At 44.3% G+C, this 17,373-nt stretch overlaps 1 protein-coding gene across 1 annotated transcript in view; it reads right to left on the bottom strand.

The window, feature by feature from the left end:
• The window catches only part of JAM2 (junctional adhesion molecule 2), a 50,507-nt gene extending 34,594 nt beyond the window's left edge, over positions 1 to 15,913 (bottom strand). The window contains exon 1 of the mRNA XM_090060309.1: positions 15,651 to 15,913. Within this exon, the coding sequence (XP_089916435.1) occupies positions 15,651 to 15,705 (55 nt within the window). The 5' untranslated portion in view covers positions 15,706 to 15,913. The remainder of the gene's footprint in view (positions 1 to 15,650) is intronic.
• Between the last annotated feature and the right edge of the window lie 1,460 nt (positions 15,914 to 17,373).

The following is a 17,373-nucleotide window of genomic DNA, read 5'->3' as shown; positions in this document are numbered from 1 at the left end:
TGCTTGCTGTGCTAGCACAGCCCCGGCCTCTTCCCCACCATTCGCCTGAGGCATGCTTACCAAGCAAAATGCCTTCATGTGCCAGACTCCTGTTCCAGGGGTTAGCTGCTCCTGCTTTAGAGGTGCCACAACACCCAGGTTGAGAAAGACTGTTCAAGGGAAAGAATTAAGTTTCTAGGCTAAAGATATGTTGACTCCCACATTATTGCTTTCTTCCACACGTGGAATGACACTTCAATAGCTATTCCAGCTCATCTGAAAGAAGACATTTCCTGATTTTATGGTAGTTTTTCCTCAACTAGTCCTTCCAATCCATATTTGATCTGCGTAGGCTGATTATTTTGACTGTGGAGGGTGAGTGAAGAATATGTTCTGACTTCTAATGCCAAAAAGGTACCAGACTTGTGAGGATTATACAGTGCAAGTGAATTTTAACTAGCTGAAGGGCTACTAAATATACCATATTCACTCAAATATTCTATTTAAAGGTCAACTTTGAATCAATAACAGCAGCCCTGACAATCAGCTGAGCTTGCCACTAAAGAAATATATAGACATAGATACATATTTCTTTAGGGAAAAAATAATTTCAAATGATTGATCTGTTTTATATTAATATTATAATGCTCAGAGAGTAATTCTGGGATAATCTGTGGGATACATTTGCAAAGCTTCATACTGACATTTACCTTCTCAATTCCCATTGAGTGAAAAAGTACTGAGACTTCAATCTATGAGACACCCTTACTGAATCAATGGAAGTGTTTCATAAGTATCAATGGCAGCATAGCTCTTAAATGAAATAACTCTGGGCCCTGCTTATCTTGCTGGGGTGATCTGACCCCAGCAGACTTCCTGCCCCTTGGGCAGGGGGCTGGACCTGATGGTCTCATGAGGTCCCTTACAGCCTTAATGTCTAGGCATAATGCTTTGGAAATATAGGAGCCTGTGCTGATAGTTCTCTATAATTCAGTAGTTTATTTCTAAACCTCTAACTTCCAATACAATCCAAACATGCATTTTAAGATTGCATCCTGCATAGGGTTAAACTGGCACAGTGGAGCTAGTGAAATACTGTTTATATGTAATTTTTTTAGAACTAACAATTTATACCAAGTTCTCAACTGATACAGACTGATACAGATTCCTATTAGTTCAATGGAGCTGTGCCAAATTATACCAGCAGAAAATCTGTCCTCTCTGGTATTAAGCATAAGTTAGGCTGTACTGAAGATATTTGATTGATCTTATCATAATTTTGTTCAAAGTGTAACTTAACTTTGAACTTAACGTGCAACTTTGATAAGAATCAAGAGCATTCAAGAACACAAGATGTTTTGGCAGTCAAAATTAAGGAGAAGTGGAAGAGCTTAATTAAAAGTTATATCCTGCATTGTTGTTATTTCAACATGTACCACATGTCCCTTTTATAAAGCCATTTTTTTTTACGTTAGGTACAGACAGAAGGGAAATATCATATGGTGATTTTGATCAGTACATATTCCTGTCCTGAACAACAGAGGACAATAGTGCAGGACAAACAAGAATAAAAATAGCACAGTAGTTTGCTTTGTATTTCTGTCTTGTTGTAATATTAAACAGTGTGATCTTCACCTCTCAGCTTTTGAGCAAAAACACATGTTGCTAAAGATGAAGCATTTAAAACATTTGGGAAACACTAGTTACCAAGCAACTCTTTGCTGCTCTACTTGAAAAGGGGGAAGAGTTCAACAAGTAGACTAACATTCATCATGACTCATTAACTGGCCCAGTTTCACAGAACTGAGTTTTGAGGTCTCGTCTACAGGCATTCAAACTCAGAAAGCAGTAACAAAATGAGAGAACAGCTTTCCCGCTCCCACAGAGACAAAAAAAGAAAAGGCTGAGATTTTTTTTTAAATGCCGAAAGACAAAGTAGCTGGAGAGAGATTAGTATGGTGAGACAAAGAATACGGAGCCAGATAAATTATTTGGCTGTGAAGGGAGAAAGACAACTCACATTTGTAAAAGAAGTCGTTTAACACACCCTAAAAATAAAAACATCCAAAAAATTACTTTTGCCATTCCTATTTGTGATTTAAGATCAACTCCCCTTCATGAGGGCAAGTTTTATACTGCAAGGAAGCAGTTGATCAAAAGTGCTGTACTCAGATTACTTTATGGGTCACAGTTAATGCCAAGGTAACATTTATAAGCAGTTTAAAGCAGTGTTTTCCAAAATGTTGATACCTGGGACGCACTTTCTCTGGATTAAAATTGGCACCACATTTTACTCTTACACCCAAAAGGTTTACTTTTTTTCTTCAAAAACACAACATATTGCATTCCCATGCCAGAGGAAATCATACCACTTCTGAGATGTACTGTTAAAAAGTGATACCAATTACATCTTTCTTTAAGAATAGAATTCCCCTGGCCCTGTAAGTATCAAAACTGCCATTTAAACCAGGAAGGGAACAGAATAGTACAACTGCTGGAAAACAGCAATCTGCTCTTTAAAAAGTATTCATGTAAAAGGGAGATTGTTAATTTAAACAAGACTCCTATCTGAATCTGATTTGTACTGCTCCTAGGAGTCTTTAACATTGGTAGGTAAATGATTTGTCTGGAGAAAGAAACTACTTTTCCTTGGCTCCTGAAAGCCTTCAACAGCTTCATGTATGTTACAGATTTTCCTCCGGAGTCAGGAACTTTGACAGTTCCATGGGCGGCTGCTCAAGTTTAACTATATTATTCAAAACATAAGAAGTTAACCCAGTGTAAAAGCCTAAAGGGACACACCTATATCCACCAAAGAGTGGCTTGATTTTTTTTAAGGTGACTGGGAACAGGTTTGCAAGAACAAAACTACTCTTAAGTGAAAAATGTTTGCCCATGTAAGGAGTTACACAGGTTTAACTACACGTGTAGTTACCCCTCACAATTAGCTCATGGTAATTTTAGTTGGTGTTAAAATTAGCATGCGCTTTAAGCAGGCACTGTGCCTGGCTGGCTCACCTGCTCTCAGAGGCAGAACAGGTGGCCCCAACTGGGCAGCCAAGAGCTGGCAGGGTCCCCTCTGGGTCCCTGCTGCCCTCCACCTCAGGTTAGGCTGAGGCTGTACCCCCATCCCCAGGGCCTCCCATCTGCCTCCCATCCCTCAGGGCTCCTCCTCCATGTCCCCTGGCTTACCTTCACTGCCCCCACTTGGCTGCCACCGCTGTCATCAGGCTGAGTCCAGCCCAGAGGTTGGTAGCAGCATCCAAGTAGGGAAGTTTTGCTTTCCTGCTTGCTCCCCAGAGGCAGCGCCAGCTGTTCAGGTGAGTCAGGAGCTGCCAGGAGGGCAATGAGTGGGGATCTGGAATCCCACTGCTGCCCCAGGCTGACAGGGGAAGGAGGTACCGTTCATTCCCTGCCAGCCTCGATCAGGCCTGTAGTTGACCACCTGCCCCCCAAAAGCCTGCTTACCACTCCTCACTGCAGCTCCTGGCTTACCTGTGGCTGACAGTGCTGTCCCACGGCAGCAAACAGGAAATGGGAATCTACCCACCACTGCTACTGCTCTCTGGGCTGGGCTCAGTCAGAAGAGTAGCACCCCAGTGGCAGCAGCTAGGCAAGTGGGTTCCCCTTCCCTGCTTGCTCCCCCAAGGACATCAGTGATAGCCACAAGTAAGCCAGGGGACACGGAGGGTGTGGGTAAGCCATAAGGGCCTGGGGGCAGCCTGGAATGGGAGCAGAAAGGAGGGGGGAATCTTACCTTTAGGTGCTCCCTCAGGTGCCCTGCTGTCATTGTGGGGAAGACAGAGGGTGCCTACAGATGTTAGGGCCCCACTTTAACTCATGGAGCTGGGGTAGCTGGGGGTGGCCTGCAAGGCAAGGGGTCTCAGTTCTATCCTGCCCCCCTATCAGCACTAGCCATTCAAAGCAGCCCGCAACTCTGTACTGCCACTCCCCTGCCCTACTGACAGCCCTGCCTTAATGCAAAAAATTAACCCTGGAGGGAATGCAAGTTACTGCTTTACAGTACCTTAATGTAATACTTCTTTTGACCAGGGTTAATTTAAGTGATCAGCCATTTTAAAAGCACTCTGTTGCAGTGTGTTAGGTCCCGGCCGTAGAGCAGTTTAAGGGGCCTGATTGCACAAAAAACGTAATTTGTGGGAGCATAGAGTGGCTGGGAGCAGTGCCTCCTTGGATGCTGAATGACCACTCCCAACTGGTTTTGCGCCCCTGGAGCAGCCATATGACTGCAGCATAAACTGCACAAAGCCAGTTAGTGACAAACCGTGATGGAAAAAGATTATCTCTAATTCGCTCAGAGGGCCCTTTGCTTGTGTTTTCCTGCCCTAATATGTAGACACTCCTGGTTAAAGGGCCATTTACACATATCTAAGTTACTGTGCAACAATATCCTAAATTAGTGCAAGTCTGTGCACAGACCAGACCCCAATAGCTTCCAATATTGCTGTCAGCTCTATGTGGACAACTTGTTATGGTATTTTGGCAAAGCTTTACCAAGACATGGGAATCCACATGCACTTGTTGGATTTCAGGGGTCGGGACCTGAGTAATCCATTTCTTGTGTTGCTAGTTCTTGCAGAATCAGCAAAGAAGAAGTGTTGAAGGAAGAATTAAAACCACAAAATTGTTCTGGGGTTGCTAACTTAAAGTTTGCTTGAACCCTCATGAAATCTAGCATTTCCCATACTAAAGGTTCAATAATTTACTTTAAGTCAGAGCTTGGAAGATTACCTCATCCTTCAGTCCAGACCATAATGTGCATTACTTTTATAATAGCCATTTGTTAAAAACACAGTCTTTTCTGAACTGCCAGTTTTAGGTGACTCACTGTTATTGATTTGGGTTGCAGTAGCATTCGGAGACCTCAGGGAATTAGCACCCCATTATACTAGGCAATGTATACATATGTATTAAGGCAGCAGGAGCAAGGCACAGGAAGATGGAAAATGTATAAAGGAAAATAAAAAAAGACAACAATAGATGACTGATAGGGACTGAAGACTGGCTCAAGTTTCCTAACAATTGAGATTTTTCTAACCAGCTTTATTCAGCATTCAAGAATATTCCACATCCTTCAAGAATTTCTCGCAGCCAATATAAAGCAGTTATTCTCAACAGGGTGCACTGAAATCCTTTCAAAAGATGCCACACAATATTCACACTCTTAGGTGTATGAACATGATTCACAAGATACCATAATTGCCGAGATTTCAAATGAATGCAGAGAATGCATAGTGTCAAAAAGATTTTGACCTGTTATGGGCTTTGAGTGCTTTGCAACAGGAGAATTGTTTTATTCTTTTTCTGAGGTCTAAAAAAGGGGTGAAAAGTAAGAGCTGACATTTCCAAGGGGCACCTTCAGATTAACCAGGGGTGCCTTGAGCCTAAGAAGGGTGATAATAACTGATGTACAATAAGCATTGCTTTCAGTCTGTCAAGGCTTAGACTCATCACTGCAAATAGAAACATAATTAAAAAATAAGAGAGCATATTCATATGTGCTGCTTCAGGAGGGATTATATTCTGGTTTACTTCCATTATCTTGCCAGTCATTTATAACCAGTGAACAAAGTACTAATTGACTAGTGTTAGGAATATGGTTCTGAAGAATATATTTGTTTCCCACCTGTTCCAATATGTAGGTCAAATATAATCATTCAACCTTTAGCAATGGATGTACGCTACTGCTGTCCAAGTGTAAAGAGGCCTGTATCAATGTAACTTGGCAATTTTAAGTGCCACTCTTTTCCATTCAAGTAGATAGTTGCCCATCTTACTTAGCTATTTATTAGCTTCCTGATATCTTGAAGCTAATATAGGTTTCTCATCCTTTTGAGCCTGTATTTGTTGTAGCAGAAAGTCAGAACCTTACAATAAATATCTTATCAAATAAGCTTCTGCCATTGGAAGCTTAGCTTGGAGAGAAACAGGACACACCGCTTTTAAATCTTGATCATGGTCTCCAATTAAACATTGTGAGAATATCTTAGAGGGCCTAATATGCAACTCACTAGTGGACCAGCAGTTGTAATTATACTTTACATCTCATACAACATTGTTGTTTTGAACAGCCCATTTTCTCTTTTATCTATTGTATAAACTGAAAAAAAGAAAGAGATGAACTTCACCGTTGATCAGAAAGTAGCAAACCAGCTAACTGGTTACTAGCATACCCTTCTTTTGTCTCTCCCAAGACTTTTAGTTGTTCAGTTGACAGTTTGGGGAAAGGATTTATTAATTTGGCTTGATTGCTAAGACCATGATTTCTAAACCATGCTTTATACAACAGAGATCCCTCCACAATGCTCTCTATCAGTGCTAGTCAGCAAAGACATGGCAGCCTCTTTTAAACAGTGGTGCTGTTTTAATCAACATTTTTTGGTGAATACCTGAATTTCGAGGGTGTATGGATTTGTAGCAACTTGTATTTGCCTAGTGCGTGGGCAACACAGATATAGCCCATGGGTGAGATCCTACCCATGGATCCCTACCATCTGGACCATGATGCTGCTTGTGGGTCTCAAACTGATCTATATGCCGCACATGGGGCTGGATGTGGCAGGCAGGATGTGGTATGCAGGGCCAGTGTGGAGGGCCTGATGATTTTAACACACCTGGCCTAGTACCTGTCTTGCAGTGAGACTAGCTGACTGCGGTGAGCCGGGGTGCAACTATGAGTGCTTTGTTTCAGGTGGGCCTTGTCTACCTACCTGAGGTGTAAACCAGGAAGGCTCAGGCTTTATAAAAAGGCACTCCTTGCAAACAGAGGAGAAGCAAACAAAAGGCACTTGGAGGTTATGTTTTTCCTTCTCACAGCCCAGGTGTTTTCCAGGGACCAAGAAGGCACAAATGGAGACTGGATCAGTAGTTGTTACTTGCATGGGATGTGCTGTTTGTCCACTTCCCAGAGGACAAATATAACTTAATCTGCACCAAGTGCAGGCTAGTGTCCATCCTGGAGAAAAAGCACTTATTTGTCATCCATATATTTGTTGTCCTGTGAGGTGTGCTGTTTGCCTAGAGCCTATTTTCAAGATGTTACAAGATCTGGCAATCTGTTTATCTGTCCCTTGGACAACTACTTCTTTCTGCTTGTTCATGAAGGTACCAATACAGAATGCAAAAGGTAACCTAGTTATGGACGATACAGAAAAGGCTAAATTATTGAATGCCTTTTCTTTTTTTTACTTCAGCCTTCACAAATAAGGTCATCTACCAGATGGCAAGCGTAGTTGGCAGCAAAGATAGGGAAGGAGATGAATAGCTTAAGTAATGGCAGAACAGGTTAGGAATTACTTGATGCTTTCAAGTCAGCAGGGATAGCAAGCCGTGGCAATGTTTTTGGGCTGTATGCCAAAAAAACCTGCAACCTCAACTTGCAAGATATTTGCATAACAGGGGCTGAAAGTGGGGGAGGCACAAAGGGCCCAATCCTTGTTGTGGCAGCACAACCCCAGCCCCTTCTCTGCCATTTGCTCCAAAGCACATGTGCACCTGCCACCAGCAGTGAGCCAGGCCAGGGCTCTGCAGACCCTGGTACAGCTGCTTGCAGCCTCCTGGCTGCCTGCCACAGCTGGCCTGGGCTCTGGGCAGGACCCTGCCATCTGTCATGGAGCCCGGGCTGCTGACAGCACACAGCAGTGAGGTCTGTGGAAGTCTGGTTTGGCTCATTACCAGCAGCAGGCACACACACGCCTCAAGGCAGACAGCAGGGAAGGGGTTGGGGCTGCACTGCCACAACAATGATTGGGCCCCTCACAGCTCCCTGCCATTTGCTCCAAGGCACACATGCCAAAAAAATGCCTTCTTGTGCCATGGGTGCCAGGGGCTGCCTAGCCTTGCCCTAGGGAAGTGAAGGAATTGGTGGAGGTAATTTCCAAGCCACTGGCTAGTCTCTCTGAGAACTTGTGGAGTTCAGGTGAGGTATTGGATGACTGGAAAAGGGCAAATGAAGTGCCCATCTTTAAGAAAGGGAAGGATGACCTGGGGAATTACAGACCAGTCAGCCTGGCCTCAATACCTACACAGATCATGAAGTAGGTCCTCAAGGAACTTACTGTGAAGCACTTGGAAAAAGAACAAGGTGATCAGGAATAGCCAACATGGATTCACCGATTGTAACTTGATTTCCTTCTATGATAAGGTGGCAGGCTTTCTGGATATGAGAAGAACAGTGGATGTGGTATACCTTGACTTCAGGAAGGCTTCTGACACCATCTCCCACAACATTTTTTTTAACAAGCTAAAAAATAAAAAGACAGACTAGACAAATACTGTAAGGTGAATACACTGTTTGGATCACCAATTGCTCAATGTCTAGATGGGAGAAGGTATCAAGTGGGACCCCCAATGGGTCTGTCCTGGGACAGATATTGTTTAACATCTTCATTAACAATTTGGACAATAGGATTGAGTGCACACTTAGCAAATTTGTAGGTAACACCAAGTTGGGAGGAGATGGAGCTACTCTGGAGAGTAGGGCTAAGATCCGGGATGACCTGGAAAACTAGAGAAATCATTCAAAACAAAATCAGATGAAAGTCCTGCACTTGGAATGGAATAATTACATGTACAAATACAGACTGGGGAACTATTGGCTACACTGTGGTACTGCAGAGGCCCTGGGGGTTACAGTGGACCATCAACTGAGTACAAGTCAAAAGGACAAAAAAGCCTACTAGCTTGAATTATCAGAAGTGTCACCACAAAAATCAAGGGAAGTGATTCCTCTGCTCTATTTGGTACTGCTGACCCTTACCTGGAGTACTGCATCCAATTTTGAGCCCCACACTTCAAGAAGGATGTGGAGAGATTGGGGGTGGCAGAAAAAAAGAGTCTACCAGAGAGCAACATAAATGGATTAAAGCCCATAACGTAAGTTATGAGTTAAGGCTGAAAGATCCAGGGGTACCTAGCCTGAAGAAAAGAAAACTTGGGTGTGTGGTGCGGGTGCAGTTATTAACAGTCTTCAAGGGCAGTTACAAAGGATGGAGACAGACTGAAAGGCCTCAAATTGCAGCAGAAGAAATATTGGTTGGAGACTGGGTGGTCAGGCATTGGGACAGGCTCCATGGAGAAATGGTAGAATCTCCACTCCTGAGACTTTTAACAGCAGGTTAGGCAGACACTTGACAGAAGGTTTAGTTGTGATTGATCCTGCCTTGAGAAAGGGTCTGGACTAGATGAAGTCTCTTCCAGCCTGAGTCTCTTAAGTAGGACAGAAGTGGAAGAAGTACAAAGATCATGCACAAATATGAGATGGTATTAATGGGGGGATTTTGCTGGAAGAATAACACAGCAAAACGTGAAATTTCAACTCAGCTATCCCAAACCTACATTGGCTCTGTGAATTGCCAGGAAGGAAAACATACTTCCAATAGTTAAAGTAGATCATGTGGAATACAAGGAGTCTCAGCAAGGTTTTATTCTGTTGCTACAGGTGTTTTCCAGAGTAAATTTTGATGAGCTATTCCAGATAGCTCTAATATATAACTAGATAGTATTCCATGACAAAAGTGATAGTTGAATTCATTCATTAAAAACAAATTAATCATTGTGTGAACTGCTGTCATTCTGAATATATGTTTAAATGAACCTATGAGTTTAAATGAACTGGACTCATCTCAGTTTTTGTTAGATAATGAGGCCAAAGCAAGTCTCCCTCATTCTTGTTCAAAAATAGGTGCTCCTTAAAAAGGATCCTTAAATGGATTTGAGAGATGGAATCTCTTAAGTGGATGGATGGACTCTGTTCCTCCCCTCCCCCCATCATGTGTTCTGGTTTCAATAAAAGAGATGAAAAAGTTGTCACATTACAGTTGGCATGTTTATACATTATAATCTGCCGTCTAAGTCCATCAAACTCTCAGTCTTTCTGCAGGTTAGTCGGACACTAATAGTTGATCTGTGGACTGCAGAATTTTAAGACCAATTCTCTTACAAGGAAAACTGAAGCTACATTATTACAAACTGTCCTCAGTTTGATTCCATCCTTCCTGCTAACTTGTATCTTTAGGAGAAGGTACATTGGTATATATTTCTATAAAATTAGTATATTTCTATAAACTTGTAGTTTTTAAACAAGTTATGAAAAGGAATCCTTGTCCTTTTTAAAAACAGTATCTCTCACTCTCCTTTTGAGGCCATGGTATTAGTAATGTTTTCATAGCAATAAGATGTAACATTGAGGTGTCTCTCCAGTTCATGGGGTACCTCCTGTCACCCTATCATAGGCAACATGCCATCACCATGGCTATTTTCTCAGGGAACAGATTCTGGGGGAACTCCCTAACAATGAGCAGTTAACCAACAAAAAGTGACCTGGAGCAATCTCTACATCTCTAGTTGCTCCTTGCAGACACTTAACAAGAACCTAAATTCCAGGCAAGATCCTCAGAAGAAGCCACACATAAGTACATCATATTTGTAAGATTTTTAAAATAATTATTCTATATGTGGGATAATTATTTTATTGTATTAAGTTGAAAGTCTGACAGAAAACAAAGTCCAGAAAAGAGGAGAAAAACAAGTATTATTACATCAGCAGAGAAAAATAAGGAAACAGCAGAAGTCATAGCTGGGCATGTATCTTTAAATTTTGCACTTTGTGCATAGAATATCCCCTTTAGGATGATTTAACTTTAAATGACAGGGCATGAATACATACTGAAAATAGCTTTCCTCAGAACTTACAAAGAAAAGTTCCTGTTCAAGTTGTTCCAGTACACAGAAATTGTTCACGCCTTTTTTTCTTTATGCTGCATTATCCAAGCCATGTCACAGAATGTGTGCCATGTCCTGTGTTTCCATACAGGACAGGGTTGCTAACTCTGACTGAAGCTATTCAAGGAGACTTCCCCCCCGCCCAACATGACATAGTGTCATTAATTGAATGCATTTTCTTAAAATATCCTATTAAAATCTCAGGGATTGCTTTCAGTAGTCACCGAGAGATCGATGGCTAGGAGTCTGTCAGAACTGGCAATGTGGGAGAGTTAGCAACCCTAACACAGGAAGAGTAAGAAACTATACTGATATACTGAAAGAAAGCTTCTAAAAATTGTGGCCATAATTGTGGCATAATTATATTTCAGCGTTAAAAAACTGAAACAAAACAAATGATCAAAGAAATCCTAATCACCACCACCAAAAACACAACTACTTCCTCCTATAGCAAGAACAGGTATGTATCCTTTTATGGTTTTAGTGGCTAATGTGGCATAGTCAGCATACTTCATTATACCCCCAGATTGTTTTCAAAGGGTTAAACTCTGGCTACGTCCATCGCTTGCCCTTAGGGAATGTGCAATCTTTCCTAAATAAAGTGACTACAACTGTACTGCAGGGTAGGGAAGTCCTTGCTAGAGGTCCTTCATTTCAGCTGCTCCTCTCTGCAGGTTCAGCCTAGGAAGTCTCAACTCTGCTCACCACCTTAAATGTGACTCACAACTCCCTTCTAAGTGCATTTAAACTTACTTGACCTCAAGTACAAGTTAGAACAACAGGGGCATGAACAGTCAGAGCTTAACCCCCAAAAGCCACAAGCCAGGGGTTCAGGAATAGACAGTCAGGGGTCAGAAGCAGGGGTCCAGACTGGAGCAAGGTGTCAGCAGTAATGAAGGAGGGATCCAAGCTGGTATCAGAAATGGTAAGTCAGAAGCCCAAAACTAAACAAAGAAGCTTCTGTTCTGTTGAGTAGCCTGCTAGGTACTGTAAGAGCTGCTGCTTTTAAGCAGACAACCATGCCCATGCAGGCAATTGGGGCCACTTGGAAGTAACTGGGCCACAAGCAGTCACACCCACTCAAACAACCAAGGCCAGCTGGAAGCTAATTAGCCAGCCTGGTTCCCTGACTTCAGACACTTGGCTTAGATTGTGATGACCTCTTCCCTGGACTTCATGAAGGTTGCTCAGAACCTGAAAGGTGTTCTCTTATTTCTCTGGACTACAGAAGTTGAGCAAATAAAATGATCTCACTTCACAGATGGAAAAAAAAACTATCACATTTCATCTGCAAGGTGTTTTGACATAGTCATTCCATATTTGGTAAAAAGGCACTGGTAAAGCCCGAGTGCAAATAAGACTATTTTCAAGAACTACGTGTTCTGAGATTATTCAGTATTGAATTAAAAGTGTTTTTCTATGATTCTATCAGACTAGCTCTCTGAGTTTCAACTGCAACTTGTAAAATTTACTGAACATATTCTTTATTGCCTTTTATGATCCTTATGTGGCCAGAGTATCTGGTGAAAATGAAAAGAGAATCAGATTCAGAAAAATGTAATTTCATTCACTTCAGTGAAGTTACTCCTCAGATACACTTGCATAAGGAAAGTCAGATTAATGATTTTGGGATGCTTTATAAGAGATCTGGTGCACTTGCACATTCAGTAGTGCTCTTCCACCAGTCCACTAACAATACAAGTAGGATGATTACGCTCATTCCTGTAGATTTGTATCTGCTACCTGGAGAACTCAGGAGCCCTCTGAGGACTCAGGGGGACTTGCACACCACTTGAAGAATACCAACTCTTAAGGAGTTTACTCTGGCATCATTAGTATACATAGGGTAAGGTTTGCCACATCCCTGCAACATCAGTCAGTTCTCTACTCCCACCCATCCAAAAGAGAGCTTTGAAGAAAAAGAAAAGGTGCATTAAGATAGAGGGAAAACTGACTGTATCACAGTTTAAAATAACATGGATATGCTTTTAAACTTCTTTCCAAATACTAGAAAGGCAGGAAGTTAAATTAAGGGTAAGCACCCACCAAAAGAAACTGACCACCAAACCCCACACTTGTCCACAAATATAGAAAGACTGATTTATAAGTCCTACTGACAGAAGTATTAAGAGAATGAGAAAAGGGAAGAACCAATAATGTGTGCGATCATGGCCATCTTTTCCACCTCTGACTCAACCCCACCACTAAAGGAAACTGAAGACTTTATTTCCTTCCATGTTCAGACAGGACAGGGACAACCATGTAGATGGAAACCTCAGAGACTACTGTTGATATATAAGGATATACCTCAGAAGGTATAACCATAACTATGTTAAATTAGCAAGAGTCTGCTACAAACATCCCAACACTGTTTATATAATAAGAAACAGATATTAAATCTCCTTGCTAACGTAAGAACATTTAAGGAGGCACCAAGATGCCTGGTATGATATCTTGGGCATGCAGTAAAATAAGTTCTACATATGATATTGTCTTATCAGATGCCTGACATATTTTGTTGCATTTTAATCTACCATTTATCTACAGCTGTGTTTTCCTATCTTCTGGCATCTCACACTTATGTTCAGCCCTCTAAGTCAGGCAAGCTTTTTCAGATTCATTTTATTATGCCCTTTCTTGTTCTTTATTAGTGAGCTAAGAAAATGATTGAAAAGCTACAAAAACGCCTGAGTTGCATTTCTGAACTTGCAAAATCTGGTTTTGTTTTTCCATTGGCATAATGCATTCAAACCATTTTACAGAAATGCAAAAATATTTGGCTCTCACCTGTTAATTTCTAGGAAAAACGAATATTCTGAAAAGCTGCATTACTGGGTAAAAGCATGATCTTGGTTAACCACAAGCCTGCTTAACAGGCTGCATATGAGTGTGGAGCTCCAACAACTGTAGTTGAGTGTCAAATCAGGTCCTAAGAGACCCAAGCTATTGTTCTCCTTGACTGCTGGCATCTAAAAGCCAAAATATGTATCGAACAAAGAAAGAACAAACAATAGCTTCACTATATGCTCCCCACAGTTGTACCGAAGCTATCGTTTGTTCTTCTTCCTACGTTGGGTACATATTTTGGCTTCAGCTGCAGAAGTCAAGAAGAATAGTTTCAGACTCCAGGATCTGACCTGAAGCTGTGCTAAAGCTACGTAGGGCAATAAGCAGCTATGGGGATTAAAGGAATGCAGAAATCACCTCGGTATTAAGAAAGGCAACATTTGCATTATACTGTTGATTACACCAAGCGTCACTCAGCTGCCACTGGGATGGCAGCAGCAACAAGAACCTAGGGGACAACTAAGCAGGTTGGTCTCATGGGAAAAAAACAAGTTTCTAATTGCTCTGCTGGTTGTCTTCCAGTGGCACCACTATGTTCCTCTGGGTTGCTACAGCACCCAGGGGTACCTTCAGATCCTTTCAAAAGTAATGTGAGCCCTGTTAGGGTGAGACCCCCCCCCAGTGGCAAGAAAACTAGAGATTTTTAAGGCTTGGCTAAACAAAGCCTCGGCTGGGATGATCTAGTTAGGGATGGTCCTGCTTTGAACAGGCAGTTGTACTACATCAGTGTTTCGCAACTCATGGGTTGCAACTCAAAAGCAGGTTGCAAGAATATATGAAAGGATCATGAACAAACTTAAAAAATGGATTGACTAACTTAAAAAATGGATTCTCCTTTAAAGGAGAAAAAATGTGGGAAACCATGGCTTTTCTCTTGCAGGCTGGCAGAGTCCTAGCCTGTAAGGGGCTGCTTGGGGCTCTCCATGCCTGGCATACACCCACCCCCTGCCCCACACACTGGAGGGCTGGGGCCTGGAACAGGAGCAGTGGCTCGGGAGCAAGCAGCATTGGGTCAGGACTGTCCATTAATGTTTACAAATGGGTCCCGATACAAAAAAGGTTGAGAACTACTGCACTAGATGACCTGCTGAGGTACGTTCCAACCCTCACGTTCTAGGAATCCGATGATTTCAGAGAGGGAGTTTAAGTTAGCGAAAAATGCTCTCAGGAGCAGGGCAGTAAAGCACTGGAAAAAGAGAGACTGTTTTCAGTGGTAGCAGGTGACAGAGGTGGTACAGTCACCCACCCCCACAATTTTCAAAAAGCATCTTGCCACTCACCATGTTGGGGTCATCTGACCCCAGCAGTCTTTCCTGCCTAAATGCAGGGGGGCTGAACCTGATAATCTTGTAAGGTCCCTTCCCAGCCCCAGCATCTATAAAACAAGAAGTAACGATCTCAAGCTGCAGCAAGGGGAGTTGAGGTTGGATATTAGGAAAAACTTTCTCCCTAGGAGGGTGGTGAAACACAGGAACCAACACTTCCCACTCAGGCAATGGGCGGACAGGGGGGGGGAACACCAGTGCCCCCGCTGGCAGTTGGGGGGGGGGACTTGCAGGGGAGTGGTGCAATCAGCCAGGGGAGACCCAGGGGGCACCCGGGGAAGGGGGGGAGCATGTGCCCCACCTGAGTAAGCCGGCGCCAGTTCCGCATCCCAGAGAGGTGGCAGCCTCCCCATCCTTGGAGGCCAGCTATGACAAAGCTTTGTCTGGGATGACTTCGTTAGGGATGGTCCTGCTTGGAGCAGGGGGCTGCACTAAATGACCTGCACAGGTCCCTTCCCACCCTCCTTTTCCCCTAGGACTCTGGAGCAGCAGCTGCCTGGAGGCAGAAGTGCCATGAACCGAGAAAGCAAACGACAGCGTGAGCACAAGCAAACAAGCAGTTACCCCTCCCACTCCAGGACCCTGGGGCTGCGCGGGGCGAGGAGGCGGCAGAGGTCCCGCTGCCCGCCAGCTGTCCCGCGCTCCCTGCCCGAGCAGAGGGAGGCGAAGAGCGGGACTCTCCCGGCCCGTGTACGGCCCCGCGGCCGGAGGGGTCCCAGCAAGGCCCCCAGGAGGGAGGGAAGCGCCGCCACTTACAGCTAAGAGCCCCCAGGGCGCCGAGCAGGAGCAGGAGACAGGGGCGACTCGCCATCTTCCCGGCTACAGCCGCTCTGCGGCCGCGGGGCGCTGCTAATGAGGCGGCGGCTGCCCCGGGCTCGGGCTCCCGCGCGGCGGGACCCCCCGCCTCAGCCCCGGGAAAGGCAGCCGCGGGCAGCGTCCGGCGCGGCGCCGGGGGCGGGGGACGAGACAAAGGAGCGGCCCCTGCTTCTCGGGGCGGCGCTGCTCGGCGCCTCCCGTGGCCTCCGGCCAGCCCCAGAGGTGGGGTGGGCGCCACCAGCTGTGAGCAGATCCCCTCTCCCTCCCCCCAGCCAGCCCTGCCGGGCGAGGGGCTCTGCGGAGAGGGGAGCGCTTGTATCAGGCCAACTAACTGGGGGGAGCTCTTTTGCCAGCTTCGAGGCATTAGAACCCTTCTTCAGACAGTAGGTATACCCTGCTGGTGTCCTGTGAACGAAGAGCCTCCGATAATAAAAATAAAAATCCCTAATTTGGGGTTAAAAAAGGTAAGCCAAACTCCACATTTTTCCATGATCAAAATGAACTGCCACTAATATACATATACTAATACATAGATTCCTACATTCACAGACATTAGGGCTGGAAGGGACCTCGGGAAATCATCAAATCCAACCCCCTGCCCCAGGGGCAGGAAGTCAGCTGGGATCATAAGATCCCAGCAAGAAAAACATCCAGATGTCTCTTAAAGGGTTCTGAGTAGGTGCTTGAACCACCTCTGGTGGCAGCCTGTTCCAGGCCTTGGAGGCTTGGACAGTAAAGAAGTTCTTCCTTATATCATGGAGAAGTTTGTGACCCTTTGACCTTGTCATCACTTGGGGTGCTCTGGTGAACAAATGTTCCCCCAGATCCTGGTGAGCACCCTGATAAACTTAGGGGCTGTCAGATCACCCCTGAACCTGCACTTTTCCAGGCTGAAGAGCCCCATGGCTCTCAGTCTCTCTTCAGAAGGTCTGTTTTCCTGACCTCTGATCATGCACCCTGGCTCTTCCCTGCACCCTCTCAAGCTTCTCCATACCCTTTTTGAATTGTGGAGCCCAGAACTGGATGCAGTACTCCAGCTGCGGCCTCACCAAGGCCGAGTACAGTGGGAAAATGACGTCCTGAGATTTGCTTGAGAAGCATCTATGGATGCAAGCCAGTGTTTTGCTCGCTTTACTAGCCACAGCATCACATTGATGGCTCATGTTCATCTTGTACTCAGTCATGACCTCCAAGTCCTTTTCATCCATAGTGCTAGCCAGCATAGCACTGCCAAGCCTATAAGCATGCTGCAGGTTTTTCTTCCCAAGGTGGAGAACCTTGCATTTTTCGGTGTTAAACACCATCAGGTTCTCATCCACCCATTTCCTGAGCCTGTCAAGGTCAGCCTGGATCACTGTCCTGTCCTCAGGTGTGGACACTTTACCCCAGAGTTTGGTGTTGTCGGCGACCTTGGCCAGTCCGCTTCTGATACCAATGTCCACATCATTAATGAAGATGTTGAATAGTGTTGGCCCAATGACAGAGCCTTGAGGGACCCCACTGGTCACAGGATACCATGATGTCAACCACCACCCTCTGGGTCTGACCCTGGAGCCAGTTCCCCAGCCAGCAGATCATGGTGGACCTGAGGCCACAGTTGGCCAGTTTTGCTAAGAGATGACCATGGAATATTAGATCAAAGCCTTTTTTAAAGTCAAGATAT

Source organism: Crocodylus siamensis, chromosome 1, assembly GCF_052110815.1.
Source record: "Crocodylus siamensis isolate JL-2025a chromosome 1, ASM5211081v1, whole genome shotgun sequence".
In the NCBI taxonomy this organism is placed as follows: Eukaryota; Metazoa; Chordata; order Crocodylia; family Crocodylidae; genus Crocodylus; species Crocodylus siamensis.
This window is presented reverse-complemented; position numbering and strand designations above follow the sequence as displayed.